General features: G+C 42.7%; 1 protein-coding gene across 9 annotated transcripts in view; it reads left to right on the top strand.

Moving 5' to 3' along the window:
- ulk4 (unc-51 like kinase 4) overlaps positions 1-26,607 on the top strand; it is a 448,354-nt gene that overhangs the window by 151,642 nt on the left and 270,105 nt on the right. For all 9 annotated transcript variants that reach the window (XM_068054427.1, XM_068054423.1, XM_068054428.1 and 6 more), the window contains 4 exons: positions 3,657-3,818; positions 5,691-5,873; positions 9,959-10,086; positions 25,537-25,670. In XM_068054427.1, the coding sequence (XP_067910528.1) occupies positions 3,657-3,818; positions 5,691-5,873; positions 9,959-10,086; positions 25,537-25,670 (607 nt within the window). The remainder of the gene's footprint in view (positions 1-3,656; positions 3,819-5,690; positions 5,874-9,958; positions 10,087-25,536; positions 25,671-26,607) is intronic.

The following is a 26,607-nucleotide window of genomic DNA, read 5'->3' as shown; positions in this document are numbered from 1 at the left end:
GGTTTACCCCATATCCTTAGACTATGACCCCTGGTTCTGGACTCCCCCACCATCGGGAACACCCTTCCTGCATTTACCCTGTCAAGTCCTATTAGAATTTTATAGGTTTCTATGAGATCCCCCCTCACTCTTCTGAACTCCAGCGAATATAATCTTAACAGACTCAATCTCTCCTCATACATCAGTCCCGCCATCCCAGGAATCAGTCTGGTAAACCTTCACTGCACTCCCTCTATAACAAGAACATCCTTCCTCAGATAAGGAGATCAAAACTGCACGCAATATTCCAGGTGTGGCCTCACCAAGGCCCTGTATAATTGCAGCAAGACATCCCTGCTCCTGTACTCGAATCCTCTCGCTATGAAGGCCAACATACCATTTGCCTTTTTTGCTGCCTGTTGCACCTGCATGCTTACCTTCAGCGACTGGTGTACGAGAACACCCAGGTCTTGCTGCATATTCCTCTCTCTCAACTTATAGCCGTTTGGATAATAATCTGCCTTCCTGTTTTTGCTACCAAAGTGGATATCCTCACATTTATCCACATTATACTGCATCTGCAGTAGATGAGCAAAGTGATTTAAGGGTTTAGGTACACAAGTCATTACAAGCTAACTCGCCGGTGAAAATAGCAGTTAAAGAAAAATGGCAAATGGAATTCTGAACTTCATCGCAAAAGGTACAGAATGTAAAAGCAAGGGCATATTACTGAAATTATACAGAGCACTGGTGAGACCTCATTTGGTAGTATGTACTGGGTTTGGAGAAAGTCAGTGATGATTCACCAGGATGATATCTGAGATAAAAGGGATAAGTTATATGAAGAGAAACTGGGTAAACTTGGTTATATTCCCTGAAAATGAAGAGATAAAGGGATGATCTAACTGAAATGTTTGAAATAATGAAGGGACTTTACAGATGGATGGAAATGACTCTTGCCTTTCGTAGTGAACTCAGAATAATTGGATATAATCTTAGAATTCATGCTTGTTTGGTTGAAAATGAATATAGGATAAACTTGTTCAAGCCAGAGGTTGCATGAATGTGCAACACTTTGCCCCAAAAGGCCAACGATGCAAAACTAATTGGTGTCGCAAGTGAACCCGATACTTACTTGGGAAGTAAGGGTGATGGAGGAATGGTTTAGAATTGATGATTGCACAGTTCAGCACCATTCGCAACTCCTCAGGTACTGAAGTAGTCCATGTAGCAATGCAGAAAGACCTGGACAATGTACAGGTTTGGGCTGATAAGTGGCAAGTAATATTCGTGCCACACAAGTGCCAGGCAATGACCATCCCCAACAAGAGAGAATCTAACCATCTCCCCTTGATATTCAATGGTATTACGATTGCTAAATCCCCCACTGTCAACATCCTGGGGGTTACCATTGAGCAGAAACTGAAATGGAGTAGCCATATGGCGGCACAGTGGCTCAGTGGTTAGCACCGCAGCCTCACAGCTCCAGGGACCCGGGTTCGATTCTGGGTACTGCCTGTGCGGAGTTTGCAAGTTCTCCCTGTGACCGCGTGGGTTTTCGCCGGGTGCTCCGGTTTCTTCCCGCAGCCAAAGACTTGCAGGTTGATAGGTAAATTGGCCATTATAAATTGCCCCTAGTATAGGTAGGGGAAGGTGGGGACGTGGTAGGAATATGGAATTAGTGTAGGGATAGTATAAATGGGTGGTTGATGGTTGGCACAGACTCGGTGGGCCGAAGGGCCTGTTTCAGTGCTGTATCTCTAAATAAAAAATATATATATATAAATACGGTGGCTACAGGAGCAGGTCAGTGGCTAGGAATTCTAGGCAAGTAACTCACCTCCTGACTCCCCCAAACCAGTCCACCATCTACAAGGCCCAAGTCAGGAGTGTGATGGAATGCTCTCCAATTGCCTGCATGGGTGCAGCCCTAACAACACTCAATAAGCTCGACACGATCCAGGAGAAAGCAGCCTGCTTGATTGGCACCCCATCCGCAAACATTCACTTCTTCCACCACTAACGCACAGTGACAGCAGTGTGTACCATCTACAAGATGCACTGCAGCAACGCACCGAGGCTCCTTCGACAGCACTTTCCAAACCCGTGACCTCTACCACCTAGAAGGACAGGGCAGCAGATGCATGGGAACACCACCACCTGCAAGTTCTCCTCCTAGCCACATACCATCCTGACCTGGAACTATATTGCCGTTCCTTCACTGTTGCTGGGTCAAAATCCTGGAACTCCCTTCCTAACAGTATTATGGGTGTACCTACCCCTCCTGGACTGCAGCGGTTCAAGAAGGCAGCTTACCACCACTTCTCAATGGCAATTAGGGATGGGCAATAAATACTATCCTAGCCAATGACGCCCACATCCCATGAACAAATTTTTTTTTTAAATTGCGTTTAAATGATAGAGCAGTTTCGATGAGCCACATGGCCTGCTACTGTTCCAATGACATTAAAGACGTTGGGCCTGGAAGTGACAAAGGTATTGATTAGCATTTCAGTGGCATTGTCAATGAGGTATGGGCAAAGACACATAAAATTGTTGATGTAGCTAGGATGTGGGACTTGAAGCACTGTTTAAGATCAGATACAGCACTGAGGTTCCGCACTGTCTGGTACAGTCTAAACAAACTGCTGTGGTTGGAAGTGAGGTCATGGATTCACGAGCAGAAATTTGGTTGATGCCAAACAGAATAGCTTTGCTTTTGCCAGTATTAAGTTCTCAACATATGAGTATGCTTCAGCATCCCAAATCTCATATAAATAAAGGTGCCAGTTCCCAATAGAAGTTTTTTTTATTTCACATACAAATTTTTTAATTAAGTAATATATATGTTTAAAACAGTTTAATATTCAGTATTGTGTTGCATATGCCCAGCTCCTCATCCGATGCAGCTCATTATAAAACCCAATACAGAGCTTCTAAAATCAGGACCGGTGCTTGGGGCTATATTGCAATGCTTTAAGGCTCACAGCCCTGAGGGGCATTTAGTCAATGAGCAATGATCAGAAATAGCAAGCATTTTGTAGAAAAATGCAAAACAAATCACTACTTCAACAAAAATTCTTCCCTATATTTTCAGATTGAATTTTACATCATTGTGATATATAAGGAGCTGCAAATGCATCTTTAAATAGCACGAAACAAAAATTAGGGTACATTTTCTGAAAAAAATGCACTTTGATCCTTTTAGAATTGGTGGCACCGTAGGTACTTATTTAAATGTACTCCCAATCCACCAGCTTTATGTTCAAGTTTCCTTGATAAGCTGAAATCCAGTGAACGCTGAACACCTTGCCGTTAATTGTATTAAGGGGCTGCCTCACTGAACTACCACACTAATAAAGCATGACATAGTCTCTGATACAACAAGTTGTTTAAATTTCTGATTATTAATCAAAAAAAAGTTCAGCAACATACCTCGGTACATATGGGAGTGTCATACCAATATGGGAGCCCACTACCCCAAGCCACTTTGAACAGCATGCTTTGCTGTTAGTGTGAAGGTAATTGGTGGTAACACGCTGTAACTGAACAGTCACAATTGAAATAAGTATTAGGCACGTCTTCTGTATATCACCACTTCCACTCTCTTTAGTACAAATTTTAAATGGCTCCAAAAGGGTCACTGTATTCTCATCTGATGTGGTTTCTCTTTGTAGGGAGATCCTGTTACTAATCATTTAGCTGCAAAGATTGTGGAGAATGTCTGTACCACTAATTCATCTCCTGCTCAAGGATTCATTACTGGAGAGATTGGTCTGTTGCTTTGGTGCCTGTTTACACATTCAACCGTGGACTCATTGCGGGTGACAACCATTTCGGTAAGCTATGAATATGCAACTTAAATAATCTATTATGACCCAGCTGTAAATATAGATTTCTTTTTAATAAACTTAAGCTGTTTCAAATCAAAATTCACTTTTTTTGAAGGCAGGCATCCTCCAGTAATGTTAATTTCCTACTATCCTGTTTCTTCCTCACGGGTCCAGACATCCCTTGTACAAAAGCAAAATACTGCAAATGCTAGAAATCTGAAATAAAAACAGAAAATTCTGGAAATACTCAGCAGGTCTGGCAGCATCTGTGGATAGAGAAACAGAGTTAATGTTTCAGCTCAAGTTTATTTCAGACATCCTGAGAGAGTGGAGCAGGTACCTCACTCCTACAATACCACTTGGCCATCTGACAGGAGTCGCCAGCTCGAGTTTCCTCGTCCTATTTTTTTTCCCCCCTGCCAATGTTGCGGGAAGATCACTGGCTCTGGCTTGGTGATTCCTGGCACCAGCAGATTTATCAGTGATATCTCAGTAGAGTGAAGGATCCCACCAACCCCCAGCGCTCCAATGCACAGTATGGTCATGTCACTCTCTCAAATCAAAATCCACTTTAATACTGTTTTGAGCTTAACTACTTAGTATCAAAATGTACCATCACGTACCTTTGGTTTTTGGTTTAAAAGTAAGTACATGAGCTTCTGCCAGCAACAATTCAAGTTTCTTTGTCTTAATTGGAAAACGGGAGTTTCAAATCCCAGTCTCAGTTGGTATACTTAAAATAGTTTTGTGAAGCTTTGCTACAGGCGCAGAGCCTTACTAGCAGCTAGCATGGATCAGAAAATTTGGGCTCTGATGTTGTAGCCTTAATTCCAGCCAGTGTTTGCTCTTAACGAGTCTACGTGCCAACAACTGAGCCTCATGAAATATCCCCAGATGCTCATACTTTCACCAAACAAATGTTTTCTCTGTTTTTATGTTGGTACTTCAGGAGTCTTGATTGAGGTCATTAAACTGAAAGATGCTGTGTTGAGGGAAGAAATCATTCTGCATAACCCTCCCTCATCCCCCACCCCACTCCAAACTTCTTGATTAGCCGGTGTCTGCATTAACCTTTCCCAAGTTAAGTGTAACAGGGAGCCCCATCCCTACTGTGGCCCAACAATGTATCTTAACCCCAACCTCAGAACCACTGTAATATTCCCATTTATAGATCAATCTCCAGTTCTGAGTGAGATTGCCAAATTAGAGACAATTTTTGAACTATATTTTCTGACTGTTCATTGTCAACATGTATAGCAAGCTCGTGTCCAATGGGAACTAGGCTGACACAATTCACACTAATTCGAGGTAGGACCCTTGTCATTCAAACAGAGATAGATCCTTTGCTCAATCAATGTGAGCTTGATTTGAACCCAGACTTGTAAAGACAGTGAGCTGTCCCACTGCACAACCCAGTTCCCAGAAGGTAAATTTTGTCATTCTCGCCTAAACTGTTGGAGAGTGTTCATGTCTTTTCCCACCTCTTTCAAGCAGTTCATCTAATAAATAGCATTGATTGTGTCCGTGGGCTTTACTTTTCTGACTGATGTTGGCACGAGTTTTAAGGGAAAGATAAAAGGAAAGCATTCCAACAAAATAAAAACTAGCTCTCAAGAAAATGGATTTAAATAAAGCTGCAGTAAACATATTGAAATCCCAGCTGATCTCCTGCTCTGCTTGTTGAATTAATTTATTTTTATAATGTAGTGCTTGTTTTTGAAAGGACTATTCCGTATCGATCAGATGGTGCAAAATTGAAGTGAGCCATATGGGAGTTAAAATAAAATGCTGAAAACTTTTCAGTCCTAAATTTTACGATTATTTATATTTGGTGTTTAATTACAGTGTATCTATAAAATATTTCTCTGGCCCCTACAGGCTTTATGTAGGATTACTCGCCATTCTGCTAGTGCTTTTCAAAGTGTCATTGACAAGGTCGGTCTAACAGCAGTGCTGAACTCCCTGGTGGCTGGAATAAGCCGTATTCAGCAGTACATGTTGACCATGTTTATTGCCATGCTGTCATCTGGTGTCCACTTACAAAGGCTGGTGCAGGATAAGGTATGACACAAAATAAATTTCATTTAGTTAATGTTTACTCCATGTATTTGTTTTTGCTTGTGGAACATCTTCAGACCTGAAAATTGGTCGCACTCTTTCAAGATGAGGGAGTGAAGGTTATTTTATTCTTTCCATATTTCTTTATTTTGTTTGCTATCAGTAATGGCAGAGGTGTGGGTAGCAATAGATTTCATAGCATGTATGACTATTTAGCGGACAACAGCTCTAAGCAAGGGCAGTGCTTAAAAAGTTTAGATACATCGTTCACAGACACAAACACCAAAGATTAGAACATTGCCTTGAACTCACTTCAAGTTACCCTTTGCATATTTTATCCCCTTATCTATTCTTTCCTTAAGGTAGTGACTTTGCTTCACCACAATGAGATGGATCCCAAAGGTTTTTTTAAAACTGCACATGTGCTGTATTTCCAGTTGAACCACACATCAGATGGCAGCAGCTATGTGAAACTCTCCCATCCCTAACTGTGCTTCCCCCCCCCTCCACCCCCACAAATGTTTGAGCTGTAGAAGAAAGTACAGCAATTTCTGTACCAAGCTGTCCTGCGTGCTCATCTAAATACTTCTTAAATGTTGTGAGGGTTCCTGTCTCTACCACCTCTTCAGGCAGTGTGTTCCAGATTCCACCCACACTCTGGGTGAAAAAGATTTCCTCAAATCCCCTCTAAACCTCCTGCGCCTTAACTTAAATCTATGTCCCCAGGTTATTGTAGCATGTGAATAAATGCATGGTGTTGATGAAAGGAGGAAGGCTGTTGGCCAGGAAACCAGGAGATCTCCATGCTTCTCTTCACTTAGTGTCATGGAATCATTTACATTCATGTGAAAGGGCAGAGGGACCTTGGTTTAACATCTCACCTGAAAGATAACAACTCGGACAATGTCGCATTCAATACTGCACCGAAGTGCGCACTTAGATTATGTGCTTGGTCCTGTAGCGGGGAGTCCATAGTTGGAGGTCTGATTCAGAGGTAAGTCACAACCCATGTGACTATGATAAATTGCCAGAGCTGAGATTCAGCACTGTTCTTTCTCATGCTCTTCAGGGAGAGGCTGCAGGAAATGCTGTTCAGAGACTGGGCAATCCGAGGAGCAGCACATGTGAAAACATCACTCAGCAGTTCCACTGTGGAACAGCTGCAATTAGGAACTTATGTGAGAAATCGTGGGAGCTGGTCCACATTCCATTGCCTTGTGATGAAGCATGCCGGAGCATTCCTCAGAGTGGCCTTTGAGAAAGCTGCTGCTTGGAATTGTATCCCTTGTCTTGGGAACAACTGCTATTTCAGGGTTAATATTGTGGATGCAGCACGCCCAAATTGGAGAGGTTGTTGCTGGTAGGAGGCCCGCTTTTTCACAGGCAGAGGTAACATTGAGGAGAGCAGGCCTCTTCAGGCTGTCACACACAGCGACCACACACGTTAAAATTAGATTATTTGACTTGCGTGTTACTCCAGGGAGTCTGCCCATCTGTCACTGCTACTCCTTGGAGATTTCAAAATTTGATTCTGATGGCTTGAATGCACATACATTGTGCTGCTGATAATTGTCTTTGCTTCTGTCTCTGACATTGTCCTGTTGAATTCACCAAATTACTAGGGTTCGTCTGCAGCACAAACACTCAAATTCAGGAGGAAATTAAAAAGGCGCATTCCACAATATTTCATTCATGTTGGCACCAATGCCTGATCATAATAATTTGCAGTATCTTAAACAGAATTTGCTGTTACACTACAGGAGTGTGGGCACGTGCAAATACACAATTTCCCTTATGTTAACTGCAGTTCTGTGTAATTGAGTGAAAATGTAGGTCTATGAATGTAATCAGGCTGTTGGATTCAGTAATCTGAATATAGAAAACCTGGCCCTACATGTTTGCACTTGGGTTGCCCAGCACCTAAAGTGACCAGCTCCCAAACCACAGAGTAAATTCAGGAGAGTGGTGCAGAGAGACAACAGTCCCAAAGCAGAATCCCAGAATAATAAAAAAGTAAAAGTAACTTGATACTCATCGGCCTTGGAATTACACCATGCAGTATGAGGGGAGAAATGCTCATGAGCTCATCTGAAATGCTGGAGCATTTCTACAGGGTTCTCCCAATCTCCCATTGTAACTGTGGTTGAAAATCGGTGGAAACTCTAGAGGAATGGTGTACTTAGCCACTTTTAGACATTAACATTGTTTCTCCAGGGCTTCTGCTGAGAAGATTTTCTGTTCCATCCCTTGATCTTGTTTTGTCTCTGGTGCTAATGAGGTGACATCAACAATATTGTCTTAGTTTAATGTCAAGTGGTAATAATGAGTCTGTATAAATGACCTCAGTTAGAGTATTGTGTGCAATATCAGGCACAGATGAGGGAGAGATGGTGTTGGTGTGTTATACGCACCAGTGTTTCTTCATGACCTGCTCAACTTTGAACTGAGTTTCCAGCCCTGCGTCCAGTTCATTAGCAAGACTGCCTACTTCACTTAGCAAACATTGCCAGTCCCCATCTTTACTTTAGCCCCAATTGGCTTTAAAATCCTCACCCAGCTGTTCTATCTAGACTCGACTTCTCTAGTATTTTGCTTGCTGCTACCCAAAAGTCTACCTTATTTACCTTCGACCCATTCAGAACTTCTGCCTGCAACCTGTTCCTCATAATCGGGCTTACTAATCACTTTATCTTTACTGAACTTCAATCCTACTGTCACCTTTTACTATCTTGGCAACCTCCTCAAGTCCTGTGCCCCTGTCTGTACCTTCTGCTCTTCCCAACTCTGATCAACTGCAGATTCTCTCCTCCCTCCACTTTGCTGTCAATGGCAAAGCCTTCAGCCATCTTGTTGCCTCCACGCTAAATCTTTTTGTTTAGCTATTTGTCTTCCCATCTTCAAAAGCATCCTTAAAACACACCACTCAGTGTGTCCAGTCACCTCTATGAAACCCACAGCACTCTGCAACTTCTGCTTGATTTTAAGGACCAACTCGGTTGCACCTTGGGCCATTGTGCTATGTTAAGGACTCTATATCAATGCAGCTTGGTGTAAAAGTTGTTGCAGACTTGTTGCCTTATACAAAAAGAAAAATAGAGTGCAAATAGGACCCAACATTTTAGAAGTGAACTTGAACTGGAGTGTGATAGAATATTGAAGGCACTTGAAGTTTCCTTTAAAGAATGTTCAAGGGTATTGTCTTTTTTTCCTTAATTCATGGGGTGTGGGCATTGCTGGCAAGGCCAGCATTTATTGTCTATCCCAAATTGCCCTTGAGAAGGTGATGGTGAGTCACCTTTTTTAATACATTTCAGAGGTCAGTTAAGAGTTTTTTTATTTTTTCATGGGTTGTGAGTATCACTGGCAAGGCCAGCATTTGTTGCCCATCCTGATTGCCCTTGAGAGGTGGTGAGCTGCCTTGAACTGCTGCAGTCCATCTTGTGTAGGTATACCTACAGTGCTGTTAGGAAGGGAGTTCCAGGGTTTTGACTCAGCAACAGTGATGGAACTGTATCGCTGTTCAAAGTCAGGATGGTGTGTGATTTGGAGAGAAACTTGCAGATGGTGGTGTTCCTATGCATCTGCTGCCCATGTGCCTCTAGATGGTAGAGATCATGGGTTTGGAAGGTGCTGTCAAAGGAGGCTTGTTGAGTTCCTTGGCGAGTCAACCACATTGCTGTGTGTCTGGAGTCAGACATAGGCCAAGCTGAGTAAGGATAGCAGATTTCCACCCCTGAAGGACATAGTGAACCAGATGGGTTTTTATGACTTTTTGATAGCTATATGGTCATCAATACTGATACTAGTTATTTAGTTCCAGATTTATTGAACTAACTGATTTTAAACTCTCAGCTGCTGTGGTGGGATTTGAATTCATATCTCCAGACCTTTAGTTCAGTCCTCTGGGTTACTAGTCCAGTAGCATAACCACTATGCGACTGTACCCCTTATCTGTCTGAAGTGCACTATTTTAATTGTAAATATATATTCATTGTGAATAAACAATATTGTGTTTACGTAAATTGTCTCTTTTGTACATCTTGAGGCTGATCTCACTTTCTCTTAGTTGGATTGTTCCTTTTCTGCAGGACTTTGTTACAAAAGTTGTCCGTTTATTGGAAAGTCCTTCGACAGTAATTCGAGCAAAAGCTTTTCTTGTCTTATTGGAAGTTTTACGGAATAACAAGGAGATGCTGCTGCTTTGTTGCCAGACAAGGTAAGGGGAACAATAATCAGAATCTGAACTGCAAAATTATGGTGTCAGTCCCACTTAATTCTATCAACAGATAATTGTGCTAGAGGAGAAATTGTGTTAGAGAAGCTTTTCCACACAATGCACAGTTGTGGTTGTTCTGAATACTTTCAGTATACTATAGAATTCTGTTCAGTACCTGTTGAGCTGCATCTGGATTATTTCAAATTAATTTAGACAATGCTTGATATACATGAAATTTTATTCAGTATTTCAGATCACATGAGGAAAGATTCTTTTAAATTTTATATAACAGAAGTTTTTTTTAATTTGGGAAAGCAAGGTGAAGGGATCAGTAGAGGAGATCACAGAGAACTTGAAGGAAATAATCGTAGTTCGACTGGTTTCAGTAGAGTAATGGTAATTTAATGGTAGACAGTATGAATGAGCTTTTCTTTGCCTGAGCTGATGTGTTGGTAAAACGGGTAGTCTTGGTGCATTGTTTATAACTATTAGCTTGGAACTTTTTTAAGGGTGCATTTGAACTGTCAGAAATTAAGCTGTTAAGGACTTTGGGGGGAATTCTCAATTTGTGCATTCCTGGGAGATTGTGGAAGGAGCAATCGCATTGTCTGCCCGATATAGAAAACATAGAAAATAGGAGCAGGAGTAGGCCATTCAGCCCTTCGAGCCTGCTCTGCCATTCATTACGATCATGGATGATCATCCAACTCAGCACTGTTCCCGCTTTCGCCCCATACCCTTTGATCCCTTTAATAGAAACATAGATATCAGTGGGCTGTCCAATTGATTTTGGTGATCTGCCCTCATTTAAATAAATTTGGTGAGCTGCCATTTCTAAATGAGTACCACTGGTTAGAACGCCAATCTGGAGTGGTGGGTCTGGAAATCCAGTGGTGCCTAGAAGGGGTTGAGGGATCATGGAGGGACTGACAGCTGGCCGGATGATTTTTGTGGGATTCGGAGGAACACTCATGCTCATCTTGGCGCAACAAAAACTCATTTAAATAAACTCAGCATCTTATTTTCCAAGTAGTCTCTAAGGGTTCCTTTTAAGGATTGCTGATTTACCTATTCTGTACTTTGTACCAATCAGCAGGGCTTGCGCAGTGAAGTTGCACAAGTGTACCTTGTGGAAACCCAACATTGCAGCAGGGTCCTACATATGTCATTGGACCCAGATTCAAATATATACATGAGGATGCTGAATTACCTCACCGGTAATTCTTCTTTACAGCTTTTGTCTTGCTAATTCCCAGTTTGTGCTGAAAAGTGGGGAGACAATGATACGAAAGTTGATCCCTATCATTGTAATTAGACCTCGCCCAAGAGAAAAGGATGCACAGTTGCAACTTGACTTGCAACTTTTTTTTACTTGCCCCGTTTGCGAATGTCTCATGCTGATATCCATAATCAGACTGGCCTATGTCAATTGTATTTTGTGGATAATCCATTATGACAGTGTTACAACTGAGAAACCAAATGTGTCTTTCATTTACAAAAAATTGTCAGTGGTTTTCCCTGGCACTTTCTTTGAAGTAAAATCTGTAAAGTTGGCGGTCCTAAACTATGGCTGGATTTTGTGGTCAGTGGCGAAGGGCTGTATTTGGGTGGGCATATTACACAATTGGCCCACTTCTGGTGAAACTTTTGCTTTGTGGAAAAATGGATGGAGCCCAGTATAAGTGGGCACTACCCTCAATTCCACTCCCATCTACCCAGATTATATAGGGCATTTTTCTGTGCCATTGAGCACCAGGGTATTTCAGAGCCAAAGAAATCTAGAACTCACTTGCAGCTCACCACCACCTTCTCGAGGGCAATTATGGATGGGCAATAAATGCTGGCCGAGCCAGCGACGCCCACATCCCATGAACGAATAAAATAAACCCCACGTTAGAACTTTTGTATCGAAACCAAACAAACAGTTAAACAACATCAGTGGTCTATTGAATTGCCCAAAATTTGAATTTGAAAGTGTATGGCAATGAACTATTCCACTAATTATAGTTTTTGAAAGGTCTGCAAAGAATTCATAATCTTTTAACATTGATTGCTGCAAGTAAATTGGGTTTAAAAGCATTCACAATCAAATGTGATGCATCATTATTGTCTTGTTAAATGTCTCTGCTTTGTTTTACTATTAGCAAAAGTACTCATGAATTTGATAAGGTGACTAAATTGCCATGACAGGGCAGTGTGCTGGGCATCAATGAATTGGCACCACAGAGTACTGGCATGTTGGGTTCTTAGTTTCTGGGAAGATGTTGACCAGTTCCAGGTTTACCCACAAGGGAAGAAACATTGCAGGGAGATTCATTGCTGGCCGCTGCCATACATTTTCTCGTGACCAATTCAGAGTAGAATTGGCAGAGAACTGTGACCTGGCTGTTCATCATCTGACTAGAAATGCCACAAAAATCATTTCGCACTACTGCTATTCAACAATCCAGGGAAACCATACCTTAAAACAATTAAATGTTTCATAATTAATATGCAAAATAATTTTGTAGTTCAATTTCAATTCTGTTTGGGTTGGGTGCATGCTTATTAAGACTTCATTGAATTTAAAATACCTTCTTTAAATTAAACATATTGATCTTTTTCAGGTCAATATTGGTATACTATGCAAAATTCTGTTGTGCGGCTTTGATTTTGTTTTTAAATTTCAGAATGTAAAGAATGTTGGCCATTAAAAATGAGGTACAATTGTTATAAACCAACAAAGCTTGGCTTCTGTGAGTGGGTGAAAGAAAATGGAGAAGATACATTTGCTAAAACCTAACCTGTTTTGCTTCTTGCTGTTTAAAGTCAGCTGTTAATCCCAAATTTCAGGACATAGCTTTGTACATAAGTATATGCTGGGATGATGCCAGTTTAATATCTGTCTTCAGATTGAAACGATTAAAGCTGCACGGAAAATTGGCTGATAATAACAGAATAGCAGCGACCCTGGTAGTACAAAATCCAATCTTATATTGCAGTGATGTTGGCGGGGTGAAAGTGGCTTTTTCCAAATCTATCTCAGTGGAAATGTTAAGGATAGTATGGCTCTATGCATGTCTTCTTAATGGAAGAGTGATAAATTCTATTTCTCTGTGATCTCATCACTGCATTCATCATTTTTTTAAAAATTGAGTCTGAGGGAATGCCAAAGTCAAGAGAATGATAAATCCGAACTTTGGAACATTGCCTAATGTACTACTTATATTTCTGTTCTATCAAATCCCTTCCCCTGGTTTCTAATAATGAGGAAATAATGTATTTTTGATTTTCTGCAGTAGCTTTAAAATAAGTGTTGTAAATTGTTTTAACAGGACAGAAGCATTATAACTGAGAAGAATCCACGGGTGCATTTTTAAAATCTATCTGTGTATAAAAAATATGTCTGATTCATGCCCATGATGTTAGTAGAACATAAAATAATGGCCAACATTTCCATACAGCACTAAGTATGTTGATTAGCTAAAATGCCACCTTCATTATGAAGCAGCTAATCAAAAACATTGTAAGAACTCAAATACACAAGAGTGCTTTACATTGTTTCTCATAAAATACTCTCATTCCACAAAAAAGGAACCAAGTATGTCCTACAAAAAAAAAATTTAACAAAGCTATTGGCTGCCTTCATAGTCTTCAGTTTCCTCTCATTTCCATCTCATAACTGTAGCAGACTGCTCCAAGCTCCTCAGTGTTGGTGTTGCTTCCTCAATGGCAATCAGCATTTTTGGTGATGTGCTAGGAGGCGCAGGGAGAAAAAGATATGCGAAAAGCACAATGGTGCCAGTGGCACTGAAGAGCCAAAGAAAAGAAAAAAAGGGAAAGGAAACATAAAGCCAATGCCACCGAATTTAGATAAAGTTGAAGATTCGAAAAGGATTACATGTGAAAGTAATAATGGGGCAAATAAAGTCAGAATGTGCAACCAACAAACATGGAAGTGGAAAATGAAAACATTAAATAATAGTCAGAGCAGTGAGCAGCATACTGGAAAGATGATTATAAAAGTGCACTTATATTGACACGTTCGCTTCCAAGTAAACCAGTTTCAAGCATGCATCATGCAAAAGTGTGAGTATAAGTGTGGAATTAGGTCCTGATCTGACTCCAGAATGCAGTAAAGCCAGGCTTTGAGAGAATCTGTTTCACAACCTGTTTCTTATTGGGTTTAACATCAGGTGGAATGTAGCTCCAGTCTGTGACCAGGGTCTTTAATTTTCTTCTTTGAACATATCAATTCTCGCATTTATCATTAAGTATGACTGCAGAAATAACTTGGGAGCTTTGATCTTGTCTGGGGCTCATTGGGGTGCTGCTTTATAGTGGAAATAGTAGGTTCAGAATGTCAGATCGGGCCAGACTAAAACTAAAACTGTGGTTCAGGCTCCAGATTGCAGACTGCCAGTGAGCCAAGTCATGGAAGGTCTTGCAGTATATCTTAATTTTTATTCATTAGCATCCTTCTATCTTATAATATGCACACAAATCCAGCGGGAGAAGTTGCAAGGCCACTGTTCCTTTGAGACTTTCAGATATCAGGTGTTTATGTTCAGAAGCACAGAGTTTTAGCTGTTTACAAAGTATATTTATCATCTTATTGTGGGCCAGCATGTAGGAATGCTAATGTTCTGTACCAAGAAATAGAAGCGACATCATGTTTACTGCAGTCTGCATAACAGAGGCCAATCTGACAAATGCAATAAACAAGCTCTGGATCCTTACCTGTCAAATATCCTCTATTTCATGAAAGACTAAAAGTTGCCATGACTTACAAATGGCAATATTGCTGCGCTCACTTTGAGTTATAAAGTCCTCTCCTGTGCCGCAGAACATTGGGAAATTTTCTTCCATGATTCCCCAGGCACTGAGTTCTTGAACTCAGCTATATGCCAAATTAGATTTTGGTCAAGTGCCTAGAGTGTTTACCTGAAATATTTCCCCAGGGTAGTTTCTCAGTTTAGTCGTTTCTCAAAATATTGCGGCCCCTGCAGTCTTACTGTTGCACATGACTTGACAGTTCCATTGGATATTGGGTTTTAACTCGATGAGATCGGAGGAAAATTGCCATTTGTAAGTAATGACAATTTTTAGTCTTTCATGAAAAAGAGGATATTTGACAGAAATGGGTCAATAGCTTGTTTATCGTATCTGTAATCTTTGCCTCTTTTACGCAGACTGCGGTAAACATGATGTTGCCTCTATTTCTTGAGTATTTTAATGCAGTATTGTTTAACAATGTTGATTTGGCTTGTTATACTTTTAGTTGATGTTTTGTTTTAATTATTTTCATGGAAGAGTGCAGGTGTATTTGTGAGTGGGGTTGCGCAGCAGTTCTTCCTTTTTTAAAATTTGTTCATGGGATGTGAGCATTGCTGGCAAAGCTAGCATTTTTTGCCCATCCCTAATTGCCCTTGAAAAGGTGGTGGTGAGCCACCTTCTTGAACTGCTGCAGTCCATGTGGTGTAGGTACACCAGTGCTGACAGGGAAGGAGTTCCAGTATTTGACCCAGCGACAGTGAAGAAATGGCGATATAGTTCCAAGTCAGAATGGTGTGTGACTTGCAGGTGGTAGCATTCCCATGCATCTGCTGCGTTTGTTCTTCTAGATGGTAGAGGTTGTGAGTTTGGAAGATGCTGTCAAAGGAGCTTTGGCGAGTTGCTACAGCGCATCTTGCAGATAGTATACACTGCTGCTGCTGGAGGGAGTGCATGTTTAAAGTTGTGGATGGGGTGCTGATCAAGCAGGCTGTTTTGTCCCGGATGGCGTTGAACTTCTTGAATTTTGTTGGAGCTGCACTCATCCAGGCAAGTGAAGAGTATTTCCTCACACTCCTGACTTGTGCCTTGTAGATGGTAGACAGGGTTTAGAGAGCCAGGAGGTGAGTTACTTGCTGCAGAATTCCCAGCTTCCAACCTCCTTTTATTCATTTAGAGAGACAGCACTGAAACAGGCCCTTTCGGCCCACCGAGTCTGTGCCGACCAACAACCACCCATTTATACTAACCCTACAATAATCCCATATTCCCTACCACCTACCTACACTAGGGGCAATTTACAATTGCTAATTTACCTATCACCTGCAAGTCTTTGGCTGTGGGAGGAAACCGGAGCACCCGGCGAAAACCCACACGGTCACAGGGAGAACTTGAAAACTCCGCACAGGCAGTACCCAGAATTGAACCCGGGTCCCTGGAGCTGTGAGGCTGCGGTGCTAACCACTGCGTCGCCGCAGTATTTATATGGCTGGTCCAGTTAAGTTTCTCGTCTCTAATGTTGATGTTGAGGGATTCAGCGATGGTAATGCCATTGAACGTCAAGGGGGGGGTGGGTGGAATCAGATTCTCTCTTGTTGGAGATGGTCATTGCCTGCCACTTGTGTAGCGCGAAAGTTACTTTGCCAATTATCAGTCCTAGCCTGAATGTTATCCAGGTCTTGCTGCATGTGGGAGCAGAATGCTTCAGTATCAGAGGAGTTTATTATTAGGGGCATAGAGTACAAGAGCAAGGAAGTTATGTTGAACTTTTATAAGACACTAATTCGGCCTCAGCTGGAGTATTGCGTCCAGTTCTGGATGTTGCACTTTAGGAAAGACGCGAAGGCATTGGAGAGATTACAGAAAAGATTCACAAGAAAGGTTCCAGGGATGAAGAACTTCAGTTGTGAAGATAGATTGGAAAAGTTAGGACTGTTTTCCTTGGAGAAGGCTGAGAGGTGATTTGATAGAGGTATTCAAAATCATGAGGGGTCTGGACAGAGTAGACAGAGAGAAACTGTTCCCACTCGTGAAACGATCAAGAACGAGAGGACACAGATTTAAAGTATTTGGTTAGAGAAACAAAATTGACACGAGGAACAACTTTTTCACGCAGAGAGTGGTTATGGTCTGGAATGCACTGCCTGAGAGTGTGGTAGAGGCAGGTTCAATTAAAACATTCAAAAGGGAATTAGACTGTTATATGAAAAGGAAGAACGTGCAGGGTTATGGGGAGAAGGTCGGGGAATGGAACTGAGTGAATTACTCTTTTGGAGAGCAGGTGGGGGCATGATGGGCTGAATGGCCTCCTCCTGCACTGTAACGGTTCTGTGATTCTAAGTTGCAAATGGTACTGAACAATGTGCAATCATCAGTAAGCACCCCCACTTCTGACCTTATTTTGGAGGGAAGGTCATTAATGAAGCAGCTAAAGATGATTGGGCCTCGGACACTACCCTGAGGAACTCCTGCAGTGATGTCTTGGGGCTGAGATGTTTAACCGTTGTCCGGCCCTCTTCGCCTTCCCCACTCCTCCACTTTAGTCCACTTCTTCCCATGCTACCTAATTCTGCTTGACCTGAATGCTGTACTTGATCTTGATTCTCCTTGTGTAACATCACAAGAGATAGACTCGTACTCCATAAACTTCAGAAAACATATTAAGCTGAGAGAGTGTGATTCACACACTGCATCCTAATAGGAGTTTTTTTTGAAAGCTAGATAAGTTACGTTTTGAAAGCAAAGGAACCGCCACTAATTATCACCTATGTTTCTCTGCTAATATCTAAGTTGTATTGTGATTGATTCCTGGAAACGTATCTCGCTGTCTTTTTTTCAATTTTCTGCATTAGCAGCAGGTAAGTTTTTAAAATAAATTTCAAAATTTTTGATCGCACCTGGAATTTCTGTGAGGGTGCTGCCGATCTCTGAAGATTGGTGAAACCCATAGAGAAACAGCTTAAAGCAGTCATTTACATAGAAACATAGAAAATAGGAGCAGGAGTAGGCCATTTGGCCCTTCGAGCCTGCTCCACCATTCATTATGATCATGGCTGATCATCCAATTCAGTAACCCGCTTTCTCCCCATATCCTTTTGATCCCTTTCGCCCAAGAGCTATATGTAACCTTCTTGAAAACATACCACTCCTCCCTCTCCCTGCCCCCTTTCCCCCTCCTCCTCCCCCAACCCCCTTTCCTCCACTCTTCCTCTCCATCCACCTGTCCACCCCTCCCCCTCCATTCTCCTCCTCCCCTCCCCCTCCTCTTCCCCCCCCCCTTCTGCCCCCTCTCCTCCCCTCCTTCTCCCTCTTCCCCCTTCTCCCACCCCCCATCCCCTCACCTCTCCCCCTCCCTCTGCTTCCCCTCCCTCCTTCCCCTCTCCCCCTTCCCTCCTCCCCCTCCTCTTCTCCCTCCTCCCCTCCCTTCTTTCTCCCCCCACACTACCTCCCCCTCCCCCACACCGTTCACTCCACTCCCCCTCTCCTCCCCCTTCCCCCCACTCCCCTCCCTCTTCTCTCGCCCTCTCTCCCCTCCCCCTCTACTCCCCCTCCCCCTTCTCCCCTCTCCTTCCCCCCTCTCCTTCCCTCTCCCCTTCTCCTCCCCGCCCCCGTTCTCCCCTCCCCCTCTGTCTTGGGTGGCTGCTGTAATTCGATGTAAAATGGTGGCCTCAGCAGCCACGCTCGTGACGGTCTCCCGCTTTAAATAGTTTTTTTGAAAGGTATGGCTGGAGATTGCGAGCCAACAGAAATTTTCCCTCAGTGTCCTTAGATTCTTGCATTTTGGGCTATTTTCCGGCCTTCCATTTCAGTTTTGTGTCGAGCATCCTGCTTCCCCGCCTCCAGCATACCCCTTCTTCCCAAGTTACCTCCTACTATCGAGCAAGTCCTGCTGCTTCTATTTGGCAGTGTTGGCTTTCCATACTTGGTCTCGGACCCCCTAAGGCAACCTCTGCTGATCCTTTCCCGGCTTGTCTGTTAACCGTTGTGCTCATTTCAGAGTTCTCCACTCACCGCCAGTCCTTCTCTTTTATCTTCTCTGGTAAACCATCACTTCAATTCTGAAAGAAGACAGGATGAACTTGCATTTGTATAACATCTTTCACTTCCTCCGGATAACCCAAAGTACTTTACAGCAAATTATTTGCTTTTGAAGTGTAGTTGCTATTGTTGCGTGGGCAAGTGTGCCAGCCATTTAGTATACAGCAAGCTTCCACACGCAGCAGATAGATAAATGACCAGTGAATCTGTTTACATGTTGACCAGACTATTGGGAGAACTCCCTGCTCTTTCCTTTGAATGGTGCCATGTCAACAGGCAGACAGAATCTCCGTTTAAGTCCAATCCTCAGGATGGTGTCTGCAACAATTTAACTGTCAATACTGCACTGAGGTGTAAGCCTAGGTTATGTGCTTAAGTCCTGGAGTGGGGCTTGAAGCCACAACCTTCAGACACAAGAGACAAGAATACTACCACTGAGCCAAGATGACATTGCTATGATAATGAGTATGCTTCAAGTGTTGCTTCCACGGGCCCCATTTCTTTGTCCATTTTCACTCTTCATGAGTTAAAATTCGATGTGTCTGCTGTCAATGTCCCACTCCCTCTGGCTCCTTTTATCTATCGCTTAATTGATTCCCTTCGACCCCGTCCCCTGCTTTTTGATGTCTCTCTTGAGTTCCTCTTGCAATGTTGCCTATGCTCACTTTCATCTGGTCCTGAACCCTGCAAACTCCATCTATGTCCTGCTTCCTCTCGTGATACCAGGAGAACCCATGGAAAAAAAAGAAAGGCTTATCTCCAGGCAAGCAATTTTAGCAGCTAACTTTCTCCTCAGTCGTAGCACACTAAGCCAATGAAAACTAGATTTCAGAGTAAAGGAATAATTACAGTTCATTGCAGGAAGAACATGAGTTTAAAGGAGAAAAATGTTTTTCTACAAAGTATGATTACATTTTCCAAGAGAGCTAATTACTCTCTCAGATGCTGTGTATAAAAGTGATTAGTTAGAAACATGCAAATGTACTTTCTAATTGTCTGTTGATGTGCTGAAACCATCAGTCACTCAGTAGGAGTTGCTGTTAATTTTGTTGTTTCATTACTCAGACGAAGTAGAAAAGCTCAATAGTCATGTGTGCTTTATCTTTAGTAAAGAAACAGTTGGGTTTGGATTATGTCTGTTATGTCTGCACCCAAAGTCTATTGTGGAGAAGGGGAGAGGATGTTTTACAAAGACAGATGATGAGTATCAACTGATGAGATAGGGTTTTCAGGCTCAAAAAAGATATTTCCCTGGGGAAATATCTTCCCCTCCCCCTGGCCTCTTACCCGCTCTTGATCTCTTCATTGAAAACTGTCGGCGAGACATTGGTCGTCTCAATTTCTCTGCCCCCCTCACTCACTCTAACCTGTCCCCCTCTGAACTTGAGGCACTCCGTTCTCTCAGGTCTAACCCCGACATGGTCATCAAACCTGAAGACAAGGGTGGTGCTGTTGTTGTATGGCGTACCGATCTCTACCTTGCAGAAGCTCAACGCCAACTCATGGACACTTCTTCCTACCTCCCTCTGGACCATGACCCCATCACCGAACATCAAGCCACCGTCCAAAGGACTGTCACTGACCTCATCTCCTCTGGAGATCTTCCCTCTACGGCTTCCAACCTCATAGTCCCACAACCCCGGACAGCCCGCTTCTACCTCCTTCCCAAAATCCACAAACGGGACTGTCCCGGCAGACCCATTGTGTCAGCCTGCTCCTGCCCCACTGAACTTATTTCTTCCTATCTAGACTCTATCTTTTCTCCGCTGGTCCAGTCTCTTCCCACCTACATCCGTGACTCTTCTGACGCCCTACGTCATTTTGACAATTTCCAGTTTCCTGATCCCAACCGCCTCCTCTTCACTATGGACGTCCAATCGCTCTACACCTCCATCCCCCACCAGGATGGTTTGAGGGCTCTCCGCTTCTTCCTGGAACAGAGGCCCAACCAGTCCCCATCCACCACCACCCTCCTCCGCCTGGCTGCACTTGTTCTCACATTGAACAACTTCTCCTTCAATTCCACGCACTTCCTTCAAGTAAAAGGTGTCGCTATGGGTACCCGCATGGGTCCTTGTTATGCCTGTCTTTTTGTGGGATATGTCGAGCATTCTTTGTTCCAGTCCTACTCAGGCCCCCTCCCCCAACTCTTTTTCCGGTACATTGATGACTGTATCGGTGCCGTTTCCTGCTCCCGCCCCGAACTAGAAAACTTTATCAACTTTGCTTCCAATTTCCACCCTTCTCTCACCTTTACATGGTCCATCTCTGACACTTCCCTTCCCTTCCTCGACTTCTCTGTCTCCATCTCTGGGGATAGGTTGTCTACCAATATCCATTATAAGCCCACCGACTCCCACAGCTACCTCGACTACACTTCTTCACACCCTACCTCCTGTAAGGACTCCATTCCATTCTCCCAGTTTCTCCGTCTCCGACGCATCTGCTCTGATGATGCTACCTTCCATGACGGTGCTTCTGATATGACCTTTTTCCCCAACCGAGGATTTCCCCCCGCTGTGGTTGACAGGGCCCTCAACCGTGTCCGACCCATTTCCTGCACCTCTACCCTCACCCCTTCCCCTCCCTCCCAGAACCGTGACAGGGTTCCCCTTGTCCTCACTTTTCATCCTCCGCCATTTTCGCCACCTCCAGCGTGATGCCACTACCAGTCGCATCTTCCCCTCCCTTCCCCTGTCAGCATTCCGAAGGGATCGTTCCCTCTGCGACACCCTGGTCCACTCCTCCATTACCCCCACCACCTCGTCCCCGTCCCAGGGCACCTTCCCCTGCAATCGCAGGAGGTGTAATACCTGCCCATTTACCTCCTCTCTCCTCACTATCCCAGGCCCCAAACACTCCTTTCAGGTGAAGCAGCGATTTACTTGTACTTCTTTCAATGTAGTATACTGTATTCGCTGCTCACAGTGTGGTCTCCTCTCCATTGGGGAGACCAAGCGCAGACTGGGTGACCGCTTTGCGGAACATCTCCGCTCAGTCCACAAGCAGGACCCTGAGCTTCTGGTTGCTTGCCATTTCAACACTCCCCCCTGCTCTCATGCTCACATCTCTGTCCTGGGATTGCTGCAGTGTTCCAGTGAACATTGACGCAAGCTCGAGGAACAGCATCTCATCTACCGATTCGGCACACTACAGCCTGCCAGACTGAACATTGAGTTCAATAATTTCAGAGCATGACAGCCCCCCATTTTACTTTCATTTTTAGTTATTTTTTCTTCCTTTTTTTTACATTCTTTTTTACATTTTTTACAATCTTTTTTTGCATTTATTTCATTTCATCTTAGTTTGTTCAGTTTGCTTACCCACTGTTTTTTTCAGGTTTTTTTTTCAGGTTTGCACTTGCTGCTGTTCAATATTCAGTGTATTCACACCTAATCTGTACTAATGCTTTGTCTTTCAACACACCATTAACATATTGTTTGCCTTTACTCCGTGACCTTTTGGTCAGCTATGTGGCCTGGTCCAATCTGCACCTTCTCCTTTGTTATCTCTTGCCCCACCCCCACCTCACTTGCTTATAATCTGTGACTTTTCTAATATTTGTCAGTTCCGAAGAAGGGTCACTGACCCGAAACGTTAACTCTGCTTCTCCTTCCACAGATGCTGCCAGACCTGCTGAGTGATTCCAGCATTTCTTGTTTTTATTTCCCTGGGGATTTTCTAGATCTTTATACTAAATGGGATAAAGTACATTTCAGAATAGGTTTTGACTTGCTATAAGCAATACTACTGGAGATCTGCTGTGCATGTATGTTATTACTTTGGGATACCCCAGTAGCAAATTGCAATAGCTGATCTTCATCCTGTGGTAGACCGTTCTCGACTGTCACCTCCAGATCTCACACGTGAGAGCAAGTTTTGAGAATACAGTTTCAATTGAATAGGGAATTCTGAGAAGGTGGACTACTGCATTGGCTGCATTCCACATTTAAAAATGGAGGTAAGTTACCACACCACATTTGGCAGCAAAATATCTCGAGCACTTTTCACGTTGCAGTGTCTGTTTCATTCAGCAAATAGCTTACCATATTCATTTAAACTGAATTCATATAGGTTTTCTGTCTCTGTGAAGGGAATGCAGCAGCATCTCAGTGGTTTTTAGCCAGTTTGTAGTGTCACTGTGCTAGAGACAGTAGCAAAAGCATTGCTCGTGGTGATCACAGTCTCTTGGATTAGGTTTGCATTACTGAAGGAAAATGGTAGAAGGTTTCATTAAAGATAGCTGAGGCCATCCTGGAGGAGGCATTGGACTCAGACCTTGGATGGTAGTTTAATGAGCAATACCCTTGTTGATTGGTGCTACCCAAGACTGAGTGACAGTCCCTCTGACAAAAGCAGGAAGCGAGGAACTGACTTCTTGTATAGGCAAGTTCTGAATTGCAATTGTATTCTTCTGGTTCCTAAGCAATGACACAGTCATCCTGAGGCTTGTTGTAACTATTGATGGTATTAGAGACCTTGTGGAAGCTATTGCTACCCCACCCAGGATGATGCTGAGAGATAAGATTGTGAACAACTGCTTCATATATTTTGTTTGTGAAAATGTCCTTCTGACATTGGTAACGTCAGCATTCTCATAAGAAGATGGATTGAATGTAATGTTCCGACTTGTGACCTGTGGTGGACTTTTTGTTTCACCAGTTTTTGATTTACCTGTTCCACGTGGAAGTTAATAAAAATCCTAAAATGGGGGAAACCTTAACCATATTATTAGTTAAAAGCTGTTATACGTATTTGTGAGGAATGATAATGTTTTCATTGCTCTTGTCAAAGTAACTAGAAAGACAGCGAGATCAGATTGAATCGAATCTGATTATGGATTATAGGCCTTCTGTGTGCATTTAAAGTATGCTTCGATTAACATAACTTTGTTAGAAGTACTAAAATTTAGCTTAATGAGCCCTCTGTTGAAATACATTAACACCTGGCAGTTCCACCACAAGGACTGGTTTCCTGGTGTATAATATTCTTACATAGTCTTGTTTCAGAATTTTATTTTTCAGTGTGATCCATGCAGTATAAATCTGACGAAGCTGTTTGAAGGGCTGAGTAATGTTACTGGGGAACCGCTTCTTCCAAATTTTTTCTTCCTCTCCCAGCTGATCGTTTAAATAAAACCTGGACAAACAGCCAATCGTAATTCAGCTAGACTGTAGTATTTTCCAGTGCATTCCCTGTCATATCTCTTCTTGTCTTACATCCTGCCTGTCTCTGCAACAACCTGATACCCTTCCCGAGGCCACTGCTACCTGCCGCTATTATTCTATATAAATGCAATTCTTATCAAAATTTGTCATCAGATCTGTATATAGTGACTAATAATTTTTGACACAACTATCCCTGAACCACAGCTTTCCCAGCTAACATTTTAAAGCCCATGGAAGACAAACATCTGAGTCAAAATTCTAATCCTCCTTAATTGTACATGTACCAGATGATGTGTGTTTGAAAAATTGTAAACCCATTATTGATCATTTTGACATGTTTTCACACTCAACAGTAAAGACCAGAGGGTGCCATTTGCAAATGTGAACAACTTGAGTCAAGAGTGAACCTTGCTGTGCAATGAATAAGTTCACTGTGTTAAACATATATCAGTTGGGTGTTAATTGTATTCAGGTAGTCATTATTAATTGGTGACTCACTTGTGGATATATCGGAGCAGGCTGAAAGAGGGATTTTGATTGGAGGTGCATGGTATGCAATGTGTGTCTCTATAAATAAAAGCTTGGAAGTGAATAAAGACCAGGCTCCAGTTTTCTATTCTTTGCCACCTGACTAACTGTGTTTTGACAAGCTGGACGTTTTATTGATGGTGTTGCCCAGCCTGTTCCAGTATTGCTTTGTCAAGATTAAGAACACTTCAGTTGACACATTAAAGACAAGGATGCTGCAAGGCACTCATAAGCATGCAAGAAAAAAAATCAACTCTATGTAAGTCAACTCTGATTTCTGGGTCAAAATCCTGGAGCTCCCTTCCTAACAGCACTGTGGGTATACCTACCCCAAATGGACTGCAGCGGTTCAAGAAGGCAGCTCACCACCACCTTCTCGAGGGCAATTAGGGATGGGCAATCAGCGTCAGCCCACATCCCATGAATGAATAAAAAAAAATGCTTCCAAATCAATATCACTGTGATGGAATATAGTTATAAATCGGAATGTGGCAGATCATACTGGGGACAGGAGTAGAAAATAAACATCTGTTGCATTACTACAGTATTAACCATATTTCTGAATATTTTCTTCAAGCAATTCTGTCATGTAAATGCAAAATTCGATCATCTTTTGTGGCTTTGTGAATTAAAATTGTAATTTGAATTTTGATCTTGGTTTAAAGTCACACCTACTAACACATAGATTGTTTTGTACAGGTTGTATATATGCACTCCAAGTATTAATGTGTGATGGCATTCAGGGTGAAGGAGTAGTTATTGTATGTTATGTGCAATTGATTGCTGGAAAATTGTGTAACATGCATGTTGTAAACCAATACTTCTGTTTCTCACTCAGATGACTATAGGAGACGATTCAATAGTGTAATCTTTAAAAAATTGTGATTGCCATGAGAAGCCCTTCAAAGCTAACATGTTTCAGTGCTTGCCATTGGTACTAATCAACTCTGTTTTGTTAACTCAGGTTAGTGATGTATATTGAAAGAGACAGCAGAAAAGCCACACAGGGGAAGGAACAGCAAAACAGCAATGAATACCTGACCAAATGTTTGGATCTGCTAATCTGTCATATTGTTCAGGAGCTGCCAGGAATTATAGGTAAATTGAACAAATAATGTATGAAATGTGGGAATAGTAATTTAGTTTACCATATTCTGACCCTACTTAAATGCAGTTTGTGCAAAGTTGCTGTTGTAGTGGAGTGGCTGCCTCCAGTGGCAAAAGTGTCAGGTTGTTTACAATGTGACTGGCACTCTTGGCATCAACTGAAACCCCGTTGTTTAAAGGAGTATGAGGCGGTTAAAAGTTTGTATCAGACCTGATTAAAACTTATTAAGGTTCTGAAAAAAAATGGTCTGAATTTGTCTACAGTTTTAAACAGATCAATCACTTTATAAAATCTCCTCAATCATTTTGTAAAGTACATGATTCAGCCCATCATAACAATGTCTTTCACTCGGCTATGATTGGAAGTGCACTGGCTTGAGCTGCCTCGTAAGATGCTTTCTCAAAAGAAGAGTGAGAAATTGATTGCATACTGCTTTGGCACTCTCTTGTAGATTTCATAAAGAGTCAGTATGGCACAGAATGAGGTCATTCGGCCCATCGAGTCCATACTAGCCATAGTGTTGCATTAGCTGAGCTTAGAACTTTCTTCATGAAATGATTTCTGTCACTGGGACGAGAAAGACTCTTTCCAATATTAATGTTCCAGCTGGGTTCAGGAAAATATGGTCCTTAAAGGGACTGTTGGAGTTTTCTGCCAAAAAAAAAATAACCTGAATGCGGATGCAGTGGAGTGCTCCTCTGGCTCCATTGCTCGACTCCCTCCTGATAGCTTCCGCTGTCTCCCCCACTGCTCACCTGCACCCACCCCCCCCCGCCCCATTGCTTCTCCCCCCTCCCAGGACCTACCTGATGGTTGGTGCTGGCAACGCAATAGCCTGAACTTGAAATCCTGCTCGCTAGCCAGCTGCCCAGTCTTGTGTCTACGGCACAATATTGAGTGTGTCTTGGGCCTATCTTTCCAGTGTAG

This window comes from Heterodontus francisci, chromosome 2 (assembly GCF_036365525.1).
Source record: "Heterodontus francisci isolate sHetFra1 chromosome 2, sHetFra1.hap1, whole genome shotgun sequence".
Lineage (NCBI taxonomy): Eukaryota > Metazoa > Chordata > Chondrichthyes > Heterodontiformes > Heterodontidae > Heterodontus > Heterodontus francisci.
Note: the sequence above shows the minus strand (reverse complement) of the source record. Positions and strands in the feature narration are given on the sequence as shown.